This window comes from Phalaenopsis equestris, unplaced genomic scaffold, assembly GCF_001263595.1.
Source record: "Phalaenopsis equestris unplaced genomic scaffold, ASM126359v1 Scaffold235604, whole genome shotgun sequence".
NCBI classification, from domain to species: domain Eukaryota; kingdom Viridiplantae; phylum Streptophyta; class Magnoliopsida; order Asparagales; family Orchidaceae; genus Phalaenopsis; species Phalaenopsis equestris.
This window is the reverse complement of record NW_018253466.1, coordinates 124,239-146,948: the sequence shown is the minus strand read 5'-3', so window position 1 is coordinate 146,948 and position 22,710 is coordinate 124,239. Positions and strand designations below refer to the sequence as shown.

Sequence of the window (22,710 nt, the reverse complement as noted above, 5' to 3'; positions counted from 1 at the left end):
AAGACGAGCACATGATCAATCATAAAACACAACCAATCCAAAAAGAAAAGCGTGAACTAACCATTTTTCCTCGTATGTTTAAAAAAAATGGGAATAAAAATATCTTTTTTTTCTTCGAAAAAAATAAGAACGAAAAAGAAGGGAAAAATATATATTATTTTACAGGACCCTAGAGGGTGGTCGGCCCTTCTTTGCTTCCCGAATCATCCTCTCTTTCAGTCAGCTCGTCCTGAGTCAGAGCAGAGAACTCTTTCTGGTCACAGAAGTTAGGACCGACAAAGCCACGACGAACGAATTGCTAAATGGCATAATTCACCCCAAGTTTAAGGTACTCCGCCCGATCGCCCTCATGTTATTCCTAGGAAACCAACAAGGCAACCTTCTCCTTGAGCTCCGCGTTTTCTTTCTTCAAAGCCGCTACGGTGTCGAGGGATTCTTTGTTGGTCCTGAAGGAATTGTTGAACTTGAGCTCCCAAATGTCTCAACCATCGCGGGCCCTTTTCAGATCCGCCTCCAGCGAGGCTTCTTTCTTCTGAGCTCCTTCCAACGACCACGCTAGATGGATCAAGGCTAACCCCAGAAAATGGGAGTTTTGTGCAGCCATCAGTTGCCTCAGCCCCACATTCTGGAGAAACTCTTGACGACAAAAACATCCCATAGCGCAAGTTGTGTACCGTACATCCATTGAATAATGCAATAAAAGGCAAAGCGAAATAGTAATAAAAAATGAGATAAATATATATATATATATGAGGTAATTTTTGTTGTGATATGTATATGAAATTTAAAATAGAACGATCTTTGATGAAGTAAAAAAATTAGAACGAGGAAATTCACACTAGAAAAGAACAACAGTGAAACACAGATTTGTTCGGCAAATTGAATTGACTACATCCACGGAGTTGCAGAGGATTTTACTACTTAAAGAATTTACATCATTCGATCTTCTCGACTTATAAGAGGAATCTCTCACTTCGATGTTCTCTCTCTTATTCTCTCTCTACACCGAGATACACTGAAGAAGATAAACTTACAAGAGAAAAAAATTTAATTTCTCTTCTGCCAAAAGCCACAAAAAAAATCAATCGAGAACAATCTTTTTCTTCTTTTGTTTTCCTTCTGACGCAAGGAACTACTATTTGCACTTCTCTTCCACTCTCCCGTGGAAGTCCGAATAATAACAAAAGGTCGTGCTTCAAAAACTTAAAAGGAGAGTCGTGCGATGTCTTTTATCACGAAACTGGAGGCGGGAGCAACTGCTGGCGGACGGGAGTCGCGACTGCTCGCGATCGGGAGAAGGCGGGAGCTGGATAAACCTTTTTTACTGTTTTAACTTAACCGGGCTCCACACTTAACAAATCTCACTTGAATATCGGTACACAGGCAGCAACATCTCCTACCTCAAGCTGATATCCTCCACTGACGGCGTCGTATTTTTCTTCAAACATGAATCCTCTATCTCTACAACTCAAAACCTATGTCTTTACACCAGAAGACCAACTGAAACTATGCACAACTTCAGTTTCTAATGAGTAACAGCCTTAGTCAACATATCAACAGGATCAACATAGCTCTACACCTCTAAGCTATTTTCTGGGTAACTCTTGTCTCTGCTTACAATTCTCACTGCATGGGCAATATCATGTCTCTGCTGAAAGCCTTTTTCAACAGGTCTAGTTTTGTACCTCTTACTGCTATCAAGCTTAGTCTTCATCCGGTACACCAACTTATTGTGTAATGTCTTATTCTCTGGTGGAAGTTTTATCAACTTTCACTTGCTTGAACTTTCATCTTAAAAAATTATTTCATAGCTCTGTGGTTCTTCATCATTTGTCTATGGAACAATAGAAATGAGTGTCCCAGACTCACTCTCCTCTTCACTTCCATCATCAACAGAACTATGAACTGTCAGCAATATAGTGCATCAAGTGCATCATGTACTTCTTCATATACCACATTTGCGCTATCATTCTCCATATTCTTGGGATTCTCGCAGTTTCTCTTTATGTGGTCAGTCTTGCCACAATTCCAGCAGGTTGACTGCAGACTAAACTTTGAATTTGATCTCTCTATTTGAGTTATTGTCATGTCATACCCCTCTGAAACCAACATTTAGTATCGAACTCGTACTTGAGATCTCGTCAGAATCTTTTCTACGCACCTCCTCAGTCAAAATCAAATCACGAATATCATCACATTTCAGTTTAAATTCACCTGCAAAACTGCTAATTGTCGTCTTCATGGATTTCCAACTATTTGACAACGATGCCAACAATATCAGTACACTTATCTCATCATCAAAATCACGACAATTGATCTGTGATAATATTGAAATCATTCAGATGTTGAGCAACAGAAATACCTTCTGTCATCTTCAAGTTAAATAACTTCTTCATCAAGTACACCTTGTTATTCGCCGATGATTTTTCATACATACCTGATAAGGTTGTCATGAGATTTGCAGTCGTCATCTCCTTGCCGACAATGTGTGCAACGGACCTCGATAGGGTCAATCAAATAACCCCTAAAATTTGTCGATCCAAATAATTTCATTCAGTTTCATCCATCCTTTCAGGTCTTTTCCCCAATAATGGAAGATAAAGTTTCTTCCCGTAAATGTAGTCATCTATCTGTGTTCTCCAATAACTAAAATCCGTGACATGAAATTTATCGATCCCTGAAACATTCACTTCATCTGCAGTCATCGTCTTTCCTCAGATCTGAAACACGGCTCTGATACTAGTTGTTGTGGTATATATATGAAATTTAAAATAGAAGAACGATCTTCGATAAAGCGAAAAAATTGGAACGAGGAAATTCACACCAGAAAAGAACAGCGGAACACGGATTTACACGTTTCGACAAATTGACTACATCCACAGAGTTGCAGAGGATTTTACTACTTGAGGAATTTATATTAGTTGATCGTCTCAACTTACAGGAGGAATCTCTCACTTCGTTGTTCTCTCTTCTTCTCTCTCTACACCGAGAAACACCGAAGAAGATAAACTTACCAAAGAAATAAACTCAATTTCTCTTCTGCCACAAGCCAACAAGAAGAAGTCAAGGGAGAACAATCTTCTTCTTCTTTCTTCTTCCTTCTGCCGCAAGGAACTACTGCTTGCACTTCTCTTCCACTCTCCCATGGAAGTCCTTCCACTCTCCCGTGGAAGTCCAAAGAAGAACAAAAGACCGTGCTTCAAAAACTTAAAGGAGAGTCGTGAGATGTCTTTTATCGTGAAACTGGAGGCGGGAGCGGGTGCTGGCGGACGGGAGTCGCGACTGCTTGCGATTGGGCGAAGGTGAGAGTGGGAGAAACCTTTTTTATTTGTTTTAACTTAATCGGGCTTCACACTTAACAATTCTATTTGATTGTATAGACGGGTCTGTAAAACTACATCCAGAAATAACTAGTCAAATAAATAGGTACTAGAAAAAGGCATGAGAGACCTGTTTTTATTAAAAAATAAAAAGATCATCAAAAACAACAGAGCCAAAAGTACAAGTACTAACTCACTTATAAATCATAGGAAAATAGGAAGACTATCGAATCAAAAATACCTGAGATGACAAAAACCTGGAAGGAACTTTTGCATTTCCAAGCGTGGAAACTATTTTTAAAGTTCCAATTATCCCCATCTTCTTGTACCTCATATCAGTATTGCTGACCTGAATATTTCCGGGAAGGGTATAGGTAAAATTACAGCAGGCCAAAATAAAAAAATTTAGGTCAGTTTTGGTTTCATTTGCCATGCACATTTCCAGTATTCTAATTATAACTTTTATCTCATACCTGTTTTCTAATTATCATGAACACTTCATTTGCAATGGAAGATTTAACAGTATCAGCTCGAGATCTAGCTGACAGTGCTAAACTAGAAAAGACTTCATAAACCTGCACCGGAGAAGTAGATGCATAAATAATGAAGATATTAGTTGTTTGGCTATGTGAAGACTTAAACTGCAAGAACCTTATGAAGGTTGTCTTCTTGAAAGCACTCCATGTAGTCCAAGATACCTGCAAAAGTAATTCCAAAAAAACCAAACCTTGGGACAAATTAATACCATCTCACATTAACATAGAAATTGAGCAAAGAATGATATAAACAATCAGAACTAAATACCGGTTACATGTGATGAAATTGGGATCAAATCCTCAGTGTATCTAGAACTCAATACAATTAATGTTTCCAGCGCTGAACTAACTTCATAAGCTATCCCAGAGCCAATATGTGTCACTAAAGCGCCCAGAACCTGCATGATATTCATCTGAGGTTTATAAAAAAAAAACATATTCTCCCTGGATAAATAAGCGTATGACACCTGTGAGATATCAGAAACCATTGAAGCATTAATTATATGAATCTCTTGCCATGCATAGAAACGGAGGATGTTCAATTCAATAGATGTTCTAAAGTTATGCCATTAAGTTGATAGGTTGAACGGCCATAATGCAGAGTAGAACCAACTTTATGTGGTTACGTCAAAAATACAAGGCATTGGGGCTCCTTGGTTTAGCATTTTAAGCCAATGAATAATGCAAAAGGGTAATTTTCATAAAGCGTACCTCTTGCCTCGAGTAAGTATCTTTGAACTCTTCAAATAATGACGTGTATAAGTGAATGCCGAAATTTCTCACTTGTTTTTCTTTACAAGAAAGAAGGTATTCACAAAGAGAAACAAAAGATGCGAAGTGGTCCTGGAAGCACAATATGAGAGGACAACAGGTCTTGAAATTCAAAGTAATTTCAACAAGGAAAAACTTCAGTCACCTGATTGCAAGTTTTAGAACACAAAAAAATCACACCTTTACCAACTCCCGTTGCCCAGTAATACATTGGTCAAACAGAGCCTCACAAAAACAACCATTTACTATTTTCTTCTTAAATATTTTCTGAGCATCTTTCTGTAAGGATCCGCCGTTGCTGTATATGAGCATGAGAAACCATATATCTATGGCCTTATGAAGGCGTGACTGGTCTAGAGACTTCAGCTCTTTCAAAACAGCCTCGCATAGAATCTGAAGTTAGCCAAGTGTACACACACTCAGCAAAGGAAAACATATCGTGACTGAGCAAAAGAAAAAGTAAACGAGCTGCATTGATTACATTCTTGAATCGCAGACTTGATCTCAAGGCATCAAAGATTGAAACTTCCGTGTTTTCGGCTATAGATTTTTCTTTGAGCTTTTTGTTTCTGGCAGAACAAGGATCCACCGCCACAATAAATTTCAACTGGTCGCGAATTTGTGTTATGATCCTCCCAGCATTTTGAGGTGTTGCAGAAAGCAATAAAAACCTAAGCAAGTGAGCTATGTGCCCGACATCCACGGTTCTGATGTGGGACAACGCAATTGTGACGACCTTCAATTTCAGATATAAAATTTAAATTTAACCGCATATGCAACAGCTGCAATGAACATGGCTAAAACAAAGCATCAATGCCAGAGTTCTGAACCTATTACCTGCTCCTGAAGCTGTTCATCCAAATTCAGAGCAGTGAAAGAATCAAGCACTGGAACAATGACCTCTGAATCTTCCATGAGTATCTTCTCCAGAGCGGCGACCACCGTGGCGTGGCTTTTATCCCCAATAATCTCCGGTAGCGAACCAATTATCTCCTTCTTAAGCTCGGGAGGGGAAATAGAAAGGGCCTCCATAAGCTTCTCGGCAAAAACCCCGGAATCCACTAGGAAATCGAGCCATCGTAACTGGTTCACGATTAACCTCGCAATGTCATCCTTCAGGGAGCGACCGGCTTGTGCTGCAACATCAATGAAATGTTCGGGCAGCTTCTCAAGCAGCATATTAAGCATCTGCGGCTGGATCGGAGCCACCAGTAGAAGCACCCGAGTAAGACTCTCCCCCCAAGTCGAGCAGCCACCATCATGGCTTGCGGGGATCAAAACCCTATACGAAAAATGAAATACAATAAAGCCCACCTAGCGGGGGGCATAAAGAAAATAAACCTGGGAAGAGAAGGAAATGGAACCTGCGGAGGTTTTGAGGGTCTTGGATGTAGGAAGCGAAACCGGAAAGGAAACGAGGGAGAATAGAGGGGTCTTCAGCTGTGGTGAGACGAGACTCAATATGGCGGCGAAATTTGTGAGGATTGGAGGGGAGAGACGGAGGAGCGTCGCCTGATACACGAAGGGTGCAACCGGCTTCGGCTAAAAGGGAAACCATCATTCTCATGTCAGGATCTTCATCATCTCCTCCTGTTGCACGGATACCCTTGCCTTTCGCGTTCCCAACTTCGCCGCCGACGGATTCAGTGGCAGGAGCTCCAACAGGGTTAGTGGAGAAGGCGGCATTGCGGTGGGGGTCGGGACCTAGGGTTGCAGCAGAGGCGGCGGCGACGGAAGGGTGGATATCAACTGAAGGTGGGGCAGGCCTCTTCTTCGGATTGGCGGGGATGGAGCGCTTGAGGAAAACCATGAAGAGTTGGGAGGGCGCGACGCGTCTGGAGACGAAAGCAGTCCGGCGAGTGAAGCCCGCCTGTTTTTAAAGCCCCATTTTTTTTTCTTTTTTTTTTTTAATGCATAATTGCATACATGTCACCCGAACGTTCTTGTGTACAAATAAGCAGCACTTAGAATGGTAAAAATAATATTATTTTTATATTACTTCTTACCATTTTATAATAAAGAATGTCTAATAATCAGTAAAAATATATAAAATCATTTTATAATATTTTTAATATCATTCATTATTATTTTATAACGATTTTTAGATATTTATCGTTTTGAAGTCTTTTTTACAAATATATTGCTATGACACTTTTGTTGCAAATATATTACTGCATAGAAGCAAAATAGTCATTTATCCAAAACTAGCTGCAAATCAGCTGTTTTTCAAATGCACAAACCAAACAGTCAGTCAACTTATCATAATCAGCTGGTCATCAGCAGATTATCAGGATAAGTTGTTTATCAGCATAAGTTAGATAAACTGCAGCGCAGCTGCAGCTTCTCAGTTTTTTCAGCTGCAACTGCACTGCCCGAAAAACTATTGTGGGAAAGCTAGTTGTTTTTTTTTGTGCAACTGTGTGAAAACATCTGTGAAACAGCTATTTCTGAAGAAATAATTATGTTGTCCCTCTTTGTTATAACTGCTTATAAATTTATATAATTATATGTTAAATTGATTGATATATGTAAATATATGAAAGTGATCATTATTATGGATTAATTTTAAGTATTTGGTGTGTCTATTATATATATATATATATATATATAATATATACTATTATATAATTTTGAATAAGAATTTTAAATCTATATACATACATGTATGAATATTTCACTCCCTGCAGTCACATATTATAGCCTCAAAGATCATCGCAATACTAATGTGTCAGAATCATGACATCACGAATACCACAATACCAATCCAGAGCGAAAGAATGCGGGATTAACCCCGTGACCCCGCTTTCGCACCGATATTTTTACCCTTTACCTTTAAACCCTAAACCCTAAACTTTTTTTAGCGCAGCTGCAGCTTCTCGATTTTTTCAGTCTGCCCAAAAAAAATAAATGCGAGGAAGCAGTTGCGAGGAAACTGACTGCATGTTTGGTACAACAGCGCGGAAACAGTTGTGGGACAGCTGTTTCAGGAGAAAATATTATGTCGTCCCTATTTTTTAAAACTGTTTATAAATATATATCCTTATATATTAAATTGATTAATATATGTAAATATATGAAAGTAATCATTATTATGGAATAAAATTAAGTATTTGGTGTGTGTGTGTGTGTGCATAACTATTATATAATTTTGAATAAGAAATTTAAATCTATATATATACATGTATGAATATTTCACTCCCCTACAGTCACATATTATAGCCTTAAAGATCATCACAATACTAATGTGTCAGGATCATGGCATCACGAATACCATAATACCAATCCAGAGTGAAAGAATGCGAGGTAAAGGGTAAAAGTATCGGGGCGAAAGCGGGGCCACAGGGTTAATCCCGCGGCCCGCTTTCTCTCAACTTCATCAAAGCTTTATCGTGAATCTACAAACCAAATAGCCACGGTAAATAACTGCGCTGCAACCATCCCACCCTCCTAAACGAGCCCTAAGAGACTCTTTTGGAGGATTTGGTAGCATCCTATTAATTGGATTTAGCTATGGATTTACCTTACTAGAATCCAACGAAACACCGAAAACATAAAACTTAAATCCAACACTCAATTAAATCCAATTTTTTAGTATTTCGCCTTTTTCTTGGCGCGTTCCATCACTTATACGACATAAATATGGATTTAGTAAATTTGACTGCGAGTTGAATTTATTCTATCATTGTTTGCTGAGTAGATCGTTGCGGTGTGGATTTCATAAATTCAAATTAATTGAATTTGATGAATTCTATTTAAGTGAAAAGTTGCAGCCAAACACCAACTTGGAGTGTGATATATTTTAAAAATTGACTACTAAAAAAACATTATATTTTGTTAAAAAAAAATCTTTAGTGAATCTTTTGTGCATCATATGTTTTAAAATAAGTCACATGTAAAAAGATGGATCTCATGAAGTTAATGCATGGGAGAAATTGATATTTGATCCACAGTCTTTATGAGTTTGGTAAGTGGTTTTATCAATATCAATCTCAATAAAATCTTCCTACATGTTCTCTGTGGTTCATAAGTGACATATTTAGGAATGGACTAAGTCTCATATGATGGTAATGATTTGTCATCCACGTGAAAATTTCATCGCCACATGAGATGAATGTTGTAGTCTTGAAGGTGTTGCTCATCGTCCAATCGAAAATGATGTTGCAGGTGATTGAGCATCCGCCACGATAAATTTCGTTGAGATTTTGTATTGCCTTTCTCTCTTGTTCCTAGTAAAAATAAAATAAAATCTTATGGCTAAGTTTGATTATGAATCATGCACGTCGTACATTTTAGGAGGTTGAATGTATTTTAGGACATAAGCTCTTACATTGTTCATGGGCTCACCCAACTCGGACCTGAGAGGAAGGCGATGAAGTTGATGGAGATGATCTACAAATGTCGATGAAGATACTTCCGAGTCCCTACCAAGATGATGATGAAGAAACATAAGATGAGAGTCAAAATAATCGAAGATTCTTTTGAAGCTATGATGACACATCTATTTGTATGATCCATAGATGGTTCTTTACTCTCGCAGGACTACATAAAAAGATATAAGAATATTAAATAATAGAGCATACAATAGGAAGCTTGTTCAAGCCATTGTAACGAAAAGAAGATGATGTGGAGGCCATACAATTCATAAATGACCATGGATGTATATTCGTTCTTTAATGATGACCATCAGTTTGGGAGATAGCTGATCTTAAGGAACCTGTCTAGTGCGACCGACAAGTCACTCGTAGCAATGGGATCGTCAAGTGAGATCATCAAATCACCTCGGTAAGCGAGAGCAATAAACGACTTCAACAATTATGATGGAATATTTATATTTTTGAAGATGGGATTTTCAAGCCCACGAGACTTGTTAGTACCCATAGGACATCAAAGGGGTCATATCAAAACCCATTTATTCGTGTACATGCCATAAAAAAAAAACCCATTTTTGATATACAACAATGTTTAATACATGCATCATATATAAGTTACTTGATAAAGTATGCACATGTTTTTGAGCATCTTATTTGTAAACACACCACAAAAAAAATGGAAGATTAACCTACATATCACTTAATTTCTATGCATATACATAATGAACATCAAACATTGATTTTTATATATATGCCACTTTTATATATACATGAAAATATGTATTTTATTTATAAAAATCAAAATGTGACCTTTTTGATGTAACATGAATGGGTGGTATAAATATAAAAAATAAAGTTTAGGTGTTTGATATGTAAATACACAGGAATTTGGTGTAAATGCCAAGAAATTACCGGTCGATTAAAAATAAAAAGGCTTCTCATCCGCTCATCGATTTCTCTCTCTCTGGTCGGCCCTCTCTTCTTCTTTCTCTCCCCATTTCCTGCACCCTTAACCCTCGATCTCCACCTCCGCCGCCGCAGCTTCTATCTCCATCGCGCCTCCCGTCCCTCTACACGCGATGCGACTCGCCAATTGATTCATGACTCACGCAAAGAGGTCTTTCTCGAATACGAGCGGCTGTAGTACCACCAGCTCCGGCGGAGTCCTCGGAAGCCCCCTATCCCCTACAGCGGCCGCCTCTTCGTCGATGAAAAAAGCCAAATCACAGCAGGTAGGGCCAGCGTCCGAGAGAGAGAAGAACGGCCTCCACCCACACACCGAACGCTTCGATGCGCAGGCAGCCGCGGTGGTTGATGAGGAGGAGAGCATGTTCATCGACCAGGAAGAACTGAAGGGAGGCGCTTCTGCGGTGGCTATTGCCACCACCGGTGTGGCGTCCAATCTCTCCAGGAAGAAGGCAACTCCTCCTCAGCCCTCTTCCAAAAAGCAGCTTGTCATCAAACTCATCAAGGGTAATTTTAAATTATTATATCTATTTATATTGGCCTAAATTGCAATCAAATGCTGATTTGTAGTCTAAATTATGCCCGATTTAGTTGTTTTTTTGGGTGCTATGTCTCTGCAACCTTCGAGTATGTAAAACCTTCACTCTTTGGTGTGTAGGGTGATACGAGCACTGCGTTTGTTAGAAGTCAGTTATGATAAGATGCACAATCCATTTCATCCCAGCCTTTTGTATATATTCTGCTGTATAACTTAGCCCTTGAATCATAACTACCTCTGCTGTGATAACAGATTGGCCTCCTAACTCCATCTATATTAGCCGCAAGGCTGTATTCAAAATGTTGTAATAAAAACTATTTGGAGTTCTTCATCTTTCGGCATCACCTTTCGTTTCATCTCTTTCCATATAAGCCACAAGTTATATTTTCACATGGTATCAGAGTATTGAGCTTCACAGCCATCGATTCGGGTTCTCTTTTCCAATTCAGGTTCTCCTATTTACTCAATCATAGAAGATGCTCCAAACACCTCAACCGACACCATACAAACTTCCACTCTTATCAAGATGGGAGACTTCTCAATTTCTCCACCATTAAAATTTCTCATATCCTATCACAAACATCTTGTTAGTATTCAGCTCACAATTGAAAATTATTCCATATGGAGACTTCAGATCTCAAAAACATTCACAATAAATGATTTTGAAGGCTTGCTTGATGGAACCACGAACTATTTTCTAAAACAACTAATTAATTCAACTGGTGATATTTCTCCCAATTCAGATTATCATACCCGACAACTTCTCTATCAAAATATACCTGCGGTCATTTACTCCACCATCAATGCATGTATCTTACCGTATTTCCTTAACCTTCATTCTTTTTCTGAAATATGGGCAACTATTGAACGAGCCTGGCACCAACAAATCAGTCAAAAGTAATCCAACTAAAAAATGAGCTACACAATATTTTGATGAAGATTCAAAGAATGTCTCAATACCCATCTCCCATTAAAAATTTGAGATAACATTGCTGGTTCACATTTTTTCTCCAAAGATATCTTCCTATATGTCTTAAATGGTATACTCTCATCATATCAAGCCTTTAAAATAGCATAATAACAAAACTTACACCAATGAGCTTAAAAAATTTCTATTAACTATTGTGCAATGAAGAAATCTGCATCAATAGTGATCAATCCAAGGTTTCTCAAGATACCGATCCCTCCCTTGCCTTGCTTTCAACCAGAGTTCGAAATCCTCTATCTAGTAGAGGCCGAGGAAGCTACAATTACTGTCGAGGTACCAACACACCTTAAAGAGCAGACATGAATTACACTCATTTTTGCTGTCAGATCCGTGGAAATCAAGGCCACTTTGCTGCATGCTGATGGCTTCACTACAAAAATCAATATCCCAACCCACCATCCCACACTCTAATCTCTCACTTATTTTCAACTGCAATCCTCCACCAATGAGTGGCTTTTGGATAGTTGTGGCACAACACATATGACAGCTGAACTTGATCAAATTCAACAACTCACAAAATGCCATGACTTTGATGAGGTTTTGCAAGGCAATGGTTCCTCTCTTCCCATTGCCAACAGTGTTCAATGACTTTTACCACACCAAACTGTAATCATATGATCTTACTCTACAATATTCTATATGTTCCTACACTCATAATCTTATTTTCATCAATAAGCTCTCATCTAATAAGAACTGTGCAATTTTTTTGTTATGACCTTGGTTACAACATTAAGCACAATCGGATCAGCCAAGTCTTACTCAAGGGGACTAGCTGTGATGGGCTCTACTCAATTTCCTCTAGCCGATCACATCTTCCTCTCGCTCTTTTATCTTCTTCATCTACTACTCAACTATGGTATTCTTGGCCCGGTCATCCACGTACAACCATGCTTTCAATAATTTCTAAATGACAAGAGTTTTTTATTTATTTCTTCTAGTTATCTTTTCTGCAATTTCTGTAAAATTGTTGAGAGACAAAAACTTCCTTTTCAAAACATGTTCTTCAACTTTAAAAAATGGTTGAATTACTTCACTCAGATGTATGAGGACCTTCCTCGATTCCATCCATCAATGTTTAAATATCACATTTCATTCATTGATAAGCCATCTCATTTTGTTTGTGTTTATCTGACGCATTCAAAAGCTGAGCTAACTCAAATGTTATTCAATGTACTCTCATTCTTGAAACTCAATTTAATGCTTGCATTAAATTCTTCACTTCGATGTTGGTGGTGAATATTTCAATCAAAATTTGCAAAACTCTAACAAATCGCAGAATCATTCATCAATTCAATTTATTTTATGATTTCTGAATGTGGTCTTAGTAGCTCAGTTTTGAAATGGTAGCTAGTTTTAGTATTTGAACAGCAAAATTATGTTAGAAAAACTAGCCCGTGAAGTTCTCCATTCTTTTGAAGGTGAATATATTTGATTGAAGATCCACATACCTATCGTCAGAGCAATTGATAGCTAAATTAATTTGAAAGTCGCTAGTAGATTATGCTGGTGCTAGAATTACGACACACTGGGTTAGCTGCCAGGTTGCTGTCAATCTCAAGGAAGGAAAGCCTAAAATTCAGATTTTATTTCCGTACTATTAATTTTATTGAATTATCTTGCTGCATTTCATTTGGGCAAAGCTTCTCTTATTGGGTGTAGGATGAATTTTGGTCACAGTATTTACACATTAAATTCAGTCTTCAGTTCTAAATGTGAATTTATTTAATTTTTTCTCTTTTAGGCTAGCTTCATTTTGCGTTATGCATACTTTTGCTAAGAGTTGGTTATAGAGCGATGCAAATAAAAAATGGTAATGTTTTGTTTGCATGATGTGGTGGGTGACCATATTAGCATCTACTTGTGTTGTTAGGAAGTATGATAGCATAAAACTTGGGAACAATGGTGCGTATTAGGCTTGCACATTCTTAGGAATTAAAAACTACGGTTCTCTTTCCTTCATTAGCAAATTATTTATTCCCATCGAAAGGTACTATAGATAACTATGGGTGGAGAATTTCACAAGCAGGGGGTTGGGGGAGGGCAATTAGCTGTCAGGCTATGCTATTGATGAAGATGTCTAATTTAAGTTGAATGTGGAAACCTTTCAACCAACACGAGTAAATATGCTGAGATGGGGAGAGAGAAGGTAAGCCTTGGATGGGGATGTGAAACTTGTAGACTAAGTGGTTGCATATGTGGGAAAATATGAGGGCGTGTGGTATGATGAGATTGTTAAGGGTCTATAAGTAAGTGGCAAATGGGGTGTGAAGAATGGTTTATTTGAAGGCAAGACTGGGGTGTGAAGAATGTTTTATTTGAAGGCAAGGCTGCAATGCGAGGGGATTCAAGGATGGTTTCCAACAACAAAGCAGTCAGAGGTCTGGATCCAATAAGAAAGATTATCTTAAATTAAAAATTATGGTAAGGGTGGGATTTAAGGAGGGGGAGGTACTCGCCAATAAATGGTCTAGATATATGTTCATTTGTTTTCAGCATATAAAATGCCATTTGCCAAGCATAGAAGTGTGGTCGTAATATCACTATCATAGTGGCGAGGCTTAATTAGAAAAGTTGAATTGACTTATCCAAGAAGTAATGAGTTAGTCCCAGGAAAGAAAGTGGCAATCAAATGCATGAAGGTAGAACCGTTATAAGGTTGAATTGGTAGATTCATGGTTCCACTTTCAAAAATGACGAGTAATTTTGCGTTGATGTGTTTGCCAAATGAAAATATCTTGATTGCGAGCCTTGAAGTCTGCAGTACATGCGTAAATGAGAGCTATCTCTGGGCGCGGAGAGCCAGTTGAACAACCACTGCCATCCTTTAGAAAGGATCATGATGGGAAATACAAAAGTAAAGGTGACAAAGGGTTGGAGAAGATCACAATGATAAGAGTTTTATCGATATTAGAGATCATTCATGGAGAGTGCGGTCCCATTCTTACATGCGAGTTACTAAAAGGAGGGAAAATGTGCGTCGGCCACGCTTTACGAAGGAAAGAAGTGCAAGGGGAGGCATGAGTGAAGATTAAATACATTAAATAAATTTTAAGTATTGATTGTTTGTTGATGGCAACTATTAACCAATTATGATGAGGTGGTAAATTGTCGGCAAAGGCTACCAGTTAGGGCAGGAAAGAGTATGGGATGCTTTGGAGAAGAGTCGGAGCAGGCGGCTATATCGTTCAATTTCTAGATCTTGTAATTAGGGCATTTTGAAAGAACTTTAGAATGAGGAACAAAACAATTGTGATTTTTCATTCAAATTTAGTTAATTTACCAATGCAAACTTCCTCTTTATTCATGTATTTTTGCTTCTCATGATTGATAGTCTATTTTGGACTGCGTCATATTATATTGACCTTTCTCAGTAACAGCTAATGATGTTTAAAACTTTGATTGCTCTGCTTGTAAATGCCATTAAATCCAAGTAGCTCTAATGTATTGTTTGATCATATCATCTTTTTGTGGATCCTGCAAATTAATGCAAAGATGGAAATCATGACTCTCATATTCAAATGAAGGAAATTAGGATCTCATGAATTTGTGCTATATCATGAAATTAGGTTCCCATGGATTCATGTTAAGGAATGACATTTACAACTTGTTTTTAAGTTATTTATTTGTTGGTATAGCTGTAAGTATTCTCTTATTTTATTCCTAAATTAATATATGTTATCTTGTATCAAATATTCTGTGAAATAAGAAAGAATTCCTTATTGCCACCATCTTCTCTACAATCGTCATCATTATCTCAATGCATTGCGATTGGATTTATGAATAATTCATTGCCATTTTCTTTGTTTAATGTCTCATAATATGATTAATTTATTTGACTCAAATTATTTCTATAATTTATGACAATGTTAGATTGAGATATTTATGAAAAATTGAAATACTTTGCACTATTTTTTTAATTATTGTTCAAGTTGCACCTAATAACTATATCGAGTTTGTCAACAATCAAATTCATTATGTTGCTTTATTCAGTATGTACCAACCTAATTAATTTTCTCGGACTTAGGGAGCCCATATTTAATGTCTAGTTTTTGTTTATGCTTTACTTGATTTGTGATTCTGGCATGTGTCAGTATAGTATTTCTTTGCTTAATTCATAACTCCCATGAAAATATTTATGAACATTGAAGTTTGTATTGTTTTGTTTTGTTAATATTTAATCTTCCCTTGCCTTTTGATTTCTATAGTTAACCGGTAAATAAATATTGAGCTTCATGCATTGGAAGCTAACACTTCTCTTTATGATGGTCAATCAGTTCTCTTCATACTTTTGCATCACTACAAACTTCGATAATTAATATAGTATGCTTGTTACTAAAGAAGAAAGAAATAAGATATATAGATCTATGTGAGTGCGTGCACACACGTATTTGCGTGCATATCTTTGTGGAAGAAGTTCTTTAGAAGAACTTAAAGAATAATGTAATGAATCATATTATAGATTGTTACAAACAATTGAAATATAAGCCAGCTCTAAAAATGCATAAATGTAAGGCTTTAGGTTTTATGAGATATTTAATTAGATTTGGGCAATTATGAAGGATTTTGCAGTGATTTAATTGAATTTTGAAGACTAAGGGATGCCAAATGATTGAAGAAAATATAGTTTCGTATCAATCTTTAATGATTAAAATAATGCTCAAGATTGTGCTTATTATCGATGGATCAAATTTATGATACACATGATGAAGCTGTGAAAGAGAATGTAATGACACATGCTTTGAAATTTGCATCAATTTTAGATACTTAATTTTGTTTCATATCTGAGAGGTTTATTATGGAAACATATTTTCCGATAATACAGTTAACTAAGAAGAATGGTAAACAAAAAAATGTTCGTTATTTGATTTTTATTCTTCTTGAGAAGATATGATCGAGAATCATGAATATCTATTCAATGTACTTTATGGAAGAAAGCTGTATATGAAAGATATGTTCATTTTATCAAAATTTTTTATAATGGAGCATTAATTAATATTATTAGTATGTATGTAGTGACCTGAGAGTTTCCTATCTCTGTAAGTTTACATCATTGTTCATTTTTTTATTGATTATGGAGATGCTTACCAAATATATTTAAAATGAGGCGCTTTGTGATATGTTTTGGATACATCGATAATTTTATTTACTGAGAAATTCTTTGAAGTAAATGAAAAATCAGATTAATAGATAAAATTTTGGAAGATAGAGGCTTTAGAATTAGCAAAGCAAAGATTGAATCTATAGTATATAATTTTAACATGCATAATGCTAATAATTATCAGTTAATATTATTCAAAGATAAATGATATATATGTGTGATAAGTTTAAGTATTTGGGATCTTTTATATAAAAAATGGAAAGACGGGTATTTAACATTTATTATCAAGGCTGAACGATTAAAATGAATATGTGCTTTTGTTGTTTTATGTGATAAAAGGTTGTCATGGAAGCTTAATAATAAATTTTATAAAGTACAATAAGGTTGATGTTGTTGTATGGATCCGTATGTCGGTTCTTTAAAATCATGAATATTTAAGTTATATGTGAAGGAAATGATAATGCTAAGCTGGATTTGTGGCAGAACTAGAAAAGGCAACATAAGGAATGATTATATAAGAGGAAAGATTGGGGTGTCTATCGAAGATAAGGCGACTGGAGATGGATTTAGCTATGTGAATAAATGATGAAAATTGAGTTCGTTAGGCATGTTGATAAAATAATGGTAGATAGTTTAGAAAAGAAACTAGGAGATATAAGGCTACTTGTCTAGTGGCTCTTCAAAATGATTTGTGAAGAATAAATTTAATACCTTAAATATCCCTTAACACAACGAACGAATGTGCTTCCAAATAGTTGGGATTTATCTACAGATGATGTTAATTCATGTGTACCTATTTATTCTATGCTATAGAATAAGAGAAGTAGCACTCATCTAGCTTTCAAGTAATTACATTAAAAGAGATTCTGAATGCAGTATGATTTGCCTGCTGTCACCATGGGATTGCTCATCTATTTTGGGGCTTCAAATTTAATTGTCTGGGCATTTTATTGCCTTATAATTCTTAAAATTTAAATTTTTTGAATCGCTTGCTGCTTTTAGGAAAGCCTACCCTGCCAGCAAACTTCGAGGAAAATACATGGGCAACTTTAAAGTCTGCTATTACAGCTATATTTCTGAAGCAGCCAGATCCCTGTGATTCTGAGAAGCTTTATCAGGTACTTTTATAGGCCGTGATTGTAATATGGCCATGAAAATTATAAATATAGCTTTTATTTTGACTCTTTGCCTTTGTACTGTACCATAGGCAGTCAGTGACCTTTGCTTGCACAAAATGGGAGGAAATCTTTATCAACGTATTCAGCATGAATGTGAAGGGCACATTTCTGCCAAACTACATTCATTAGTTGGTCAAAGCCTTGATCTGGTTGTGTTCTTATCATTGGTAGAAAAATGCTGGCAGGATTTTTGTGACCAGATGTTGATGATTCGCGGTATAGCACTATATCTTGATAGAACACATGTTAAGCAAACTCCAAATGTTCGGTCTTTGTGGGATATGGGGTTGCAGTTGTTTCGCAGGCATTTGTCACTGTCTCCGGAAGTTGAGCGGAAAATTGTTGCTGGTCTTCTAGAGCTGATTGAGAGAGAAAGGTATGCTAAACTGTTTTGAGTTTATGAGATTTGCAGTAGGATAATGCAACTTACCTTGTCTTTTTATCTTGGTATATGTTGAACTTATTCTCCTTGTTTATTTTTTTCTTAATGTATTTCTTTGAACAGGATGATATTTTTGTTTGTTTAACCATACTCAGCTTTGACATTTTGAATGATTACATATACACTTTTAAAAGTTGTTATATGACAGTCTAGTAATCTTTGAAAAATTAAGGTATTTTTCTGTTCTAGATTCTTGGAATGTTGGAACTATGTTAATATAAATCTATTTATCCAGTAATTGTTAGATAGATGAACTTTTTAATAAAATAATAAAAAAGAGAGGGTTGGTTTATTGTTATTTTAATATTTTACTGATAATTGAGAGCTGTTATTGACTAATTATTATGTCACATCCATTGACAATTAATTGTTTCTTGTCAATATATTTGAAGTGTTCATGGTGTCGATTTAATGTTTTATTATACATAAAACTATTTGCTCTATCATGCATATTGTTGTTGTATTTCTGGTTTGGAGTTTAAGTGACATTCCATCAAGTATGAATAAATCTTGTTGATTGTTGCATTTTTCTGGCCTTAATTGGAGGCTTTCAGCTCATATCTTATTTTGGAAAATACACAGGTTAGCAAATGTCAAATTTGACACACCTTTCGCTGTAATACCATGTGAACTGTGGCTACTACACTGCACTCTAACATCTGTAGCTGAAGGATAGGGTAATACTGTCTGTATTATTCCCAATCAACATACGTATATACTTGGCCTGATGGTTTTGAATATGACTTAGCCTTTCACCTGAAAACTATCCTTTGCAATGCACGGGATGATAAAATTGATCATATATCATAAAATTATCTTCATATATTATTTTATATGAAGCTCAAATAAAAAAATAGTAGCTTTTAAAAGGATAAAATTGATAAATTGCTTACCCTCAGGATGAAAGAAAAAAATTTCTACAGAAATGAGATGGTCTTTCTTTGAAACCGAGCTTTCACCTTAGATTAGGCTTTAAAATGATTGAAATTTTCGTGCTTTGTCATTAAATATTGAAAATTAAAATAAAATTTTAGTTTGAATTAACCTTTTAATAATTAAAAAATTTAAAATTAGTGTCTATTAAATTTTTTATTTTAGTTTAGATAATAATACAATAATTAGAATAACGTAATTTGTATACTAGAGTAGTTATTAGATTGATTAGATGTAAGTGAGCTGCTCTTTTTAAATGTTCAACTTTTTCCTCCACAAAATTAACTAAAAATAATCCAAAAAAAGAGATCCCCATTTTGAATTGTGGCTCTCTCCTTGTTTGCAGTTATGAAAATTTTCAAATAGAAGCTTGGGTCTTTTATTTGGTTAAATATATTGTCTCCGCCACATAGTAGGGATTTGGATCATGGGAGTTGCTATGCTTTTCAGCAAATTGCATCCACATCACCTCTTTTCATCCAAATCATTTTTCTCGTTCACACATTAAGGTTTTAAAAGAAGTCTTTTGGAGAGTTCTAGAGAAGAAAGCTGCTGATATGATTTATATTCAAGTCATTAAAAATATGTATGCTAGTGCTATTAATTGTGTTCGAACAGAAGGAGGATTGACCAAGTATTTTCCTATTTCAATTGGATTACTTCAAGGATCGACTTTAAGCCCATATCCTTTTGCTTTAGTTATTGATGCTCTTACTGAAAATTTACAGAAGGATGCACCTTGGTGTATGCTTTTCTCTCATGATATCCTTCTTGTAGATAAGTCTAGAGAAAGATTTTAAGAAAAACTTAAACATTGGATTTTAAAGGTCTTCGTTTGAGTAGATCTAAAACTGAATATATAGAACATAATTTTAGTAGTAGTATCTCTAGTGGTAGAGTTGTAACCCGGGTGATCAAATCATTAAAAGGTTTGAACGTTTTAGATATCTTGGGTCTATTGTTCAATTTGATGGTAATATAGATGAGGATGATAATAGTGAAATTCGAGTTAGTTGTGTGATAGAAAAGTACCGCTTAGACTTATAAAGGACAATTTTATAAGATGGTGGTGTGACCTTCAATGATCTATGGTGCATAATGTTGGCTTTTAAAAGAGAAGCATAAAACAAAGTTAAGTGTTGCTGAGATGAGAATGCTTAGGTGGTTAAGTGGCTTGATTCTAAGAGATAAAATCCGAAATGAATATATATCCGTGATAGAGTTGGTGTAGCTCCAGTGACGGTCAAGATTAGAGAGAGTCTTCTTAGATGGTTTGCTCAAATTAAATGTCGTCCATCTAATGATCCGGTTAGGAGAGTAGATGTTTTAAATTTGACTTATGCTAAGGAAGGCAGAAGTCTCCTACGAGATCTAAATTTTTTTATTTTTATTAAAACTTCATTTAATTATAATGTAATATATTTTATTCTGTCTTTTTGATTAATAATTTTAGTTAATTATAAATTTTTGTAGCATTGTAGACAATTAAAATTTTTAAAAATACAACTCATCAATTATATATATATATATATATATATATATGTGTGTGTGTGTGTGTGTGTGTGTGTGTGTGAAAAAATAAAACTCATCAATTATATATATGTGTGTGTGTGTGTGTGTGTGTGTGTAAAAATACAACTCATCAATTATATATATGTGTGTGTGTGTGTGTGTGTGTGATTTAATTATTTCGAGCCAGAACGAAAACAAATCTGTGTTTTTGTTCAGCTCGTTTGGACATTGATCACAAAATAATTGCGTGTTCGGCTCGTTTGCTTAACGAACGAATCGAACGTGAGCTTCTTATCGAGTCGAACACAAACTGTTCGTGAACAACAAACAGTTTTGATAGCCATAATTATGATTAGATCTTTTAATTCAAATTATTTTATCGCATTTAATTTTTGCATCATTACTATATACATTTTCTTATTTACATGGACACAATTAAATAATAGTCTCTCTTTTTTGTATTTTACATATTATTTAAAATTTAAAATTTTTTCGATTAATCTATATTTTAAAAATGTAAATATATGTATGAAACAAACATTGAAACAAAATAACAGTGTTATTAAAAGCATGGTTCAAATTTGCTTTAACAGCAAAGCAGAACGCTGTACTGGCTTTATGAAGCACTACTCATAACAAGGCGCATTAGTTGGGTTGCTCTGCCATGTGGCATTGTAGAGCTGCATGCTTTACTATGGCTCAAAATGAAATCTTAGTTTATATTTTATGATTTAATTCAATTTATGTTGCAATAACTTGGGCATGAATGTTCACTTCCTTGGTTCTTGTAGCCGTTGAGTTGTTACTAGTTGATGCTTTGTTCTCTCTTAGTGGACCTATTCACTTCCTGTTTGTTTCCTGCCCTCGTTCACTTGCTATTTTACTTGTATTCTATGTGTTGGTTCTTATTGTTGGCAGTTCTTTTTCTTGTTCAGAAGCTTTTTCTCATGATACATTTTGTTTTGTCATTTGTATGCTTTCCAGTACTTTATCTTACACAATCTCTCGTTTCACACTATGTTTGCCTCTCAATCCCTAACATCTAAATCTTACAAGTATTCTTTCATCACTTTATTTTCTATTATCTTTGATTTCTATTTTTTTGCTTATCAGGGAAATTATTGCTATTGTATGCTTTGTTATTTTTTTTTTGAAATTATTAACTGATGTGGTTTGAGCTTGATTAATTAAATGACTATTATATTTTATATGATTTGTATGATAAGTTCTAAAGTAAAATTTTAGAATGACTTGGAAGAATCAATACAAATGTTATCTTTTGAAGAATTGATTTTTATTGGAGGAAATTTAAATGAACATGCTGGTAGAGTGGTAGAAGATTTTATAAATATTTATGGTAGTTATGGTTTTGGAGTGATTAATGAAGAAGGTAGAACCATATTATATTTGTTTTGGCATATGATTTTGTTATTGCAAATATTTTATTTAGAAAAAGAGGAACATATTATTTCTTATAAGAATGTATCTAATAGAACACAAATTGATTATTTTCTTATGAGAATGATAGATCGTCAAACATGTAAAGATTGTAAGGTCATTCCAAGTGAAAATATAATTACTCAACATTGATTATTAGTTTTAGATTTTAAGATGAAGAGTTGTAAGATAAAGAATATTAAGAATAATTGTCATAGATGGGGACACATAAAAGATACAAATAAATTATTTTTATGAATAAACTTTAAGATTTCATGATTTGGGATGTTCATGAAGAAGTAAATTCTATTTGAGATAAAGTAACAAACACTATTAAGCAAGTGATAAAAGATGTGCTTGGAGAATCAAAAGGAAAAATTTTTGTGAATAAAAATAGTTGGTGATGAAATAGTAATGTGCGAGAAAGATAAAATATAAGATGTGTTATAAAAAATAATTTAAATGTAAATGCTTAGAGAATTGAGAAAAATATAATGTGGCTAGTAGGGAGTCTAAGAGAACAATTTGTGACGTTAAAAATTCTGTTTTTAGTGATCTTTATAATAGATTTGATATTAAAAAGGGTGGTATATATATATATATATATATATATATATATAT

The 22,710-nt window shown here is 35.2% G+C and overlaps 2 protein-coding genes across 11 annotated transcripts in view; one reads left to right on the top strand and one right to left on the bottom strand.

The window, feature by feature from the left end:
* The window catches only part of LOC110039170 (Fanconi anemia group D2 protein homolog), a 92,429-nt gene extending 85,903 nt beyond the window's left edge, over positions 1–6,526 (bottom strand). For all 10 annotated transcript variants that reach the window (XM_020744138.1, XM_020744144.1, XM_020744145.1 and 7 more), the window contains exons 1-9: positions 5,992–6,526; positions 5,465–5,909; positions 5,109–5,363; positions 4,808–5,020; positions 4,568–4,699; positions 4,125–4,254; positions 3,972–4,018; positions 3,794–3,895; positions 3,562–3,669 (exon numbers count right to left, since the gene is read on the bottom strand). In XM_020744138.1, the coding sequence (XP_020599797.1) occupies positions 3,562–3,669; positions 3,794–3,895; positions 3,972–4,018; positions 4,125–4,254; positions 4,568–4,699; positions 4,808–5,020; positions 5,109–5,363; positions 5,465–5,909; positions 5,992–6,437 (1,878 nt within the window). In that variant the 5' untranslated portion in view covers positions 6,438–6,526. The remainder of the gene's footprint in view (positions 1–3,561; positions 3,670–3,793; positions 3,896–3,971; positions 4,019–4,124; positions 4,255–4,567; positions 4,700–4,807; positions 5,021–5,108; positions 5,364–5,464; positions 5,910–5,991) is intronic.
* A 3,411-nt stretch (positions 6,527–9,937) lies between these two features.
* LOC110039155 (cullin-4) overlaps positions 9,938–22,710 on the top strand; it is a 43,702-nt gene continuing 30,929 nt past the window's right edge. The window contains exons 1-3 of the mRNA XM_020744118.1: positions 9,938–10,470; positions 17,590–17,705; positions 17,795–18,141. Of these exons, the coding sequence (XP_020599777.1) occupies positions 10,098–10,470; positions 17,590–17,705; positions 17,795–18,141 (836 nt within the window). The 5' untranslated portion in view covers positions 9,938–10,097. The remainder of the gene's footprint in view (positions 10,471–17,589; positions 17,706–17,794; positions 18,142–22,710) is intronic.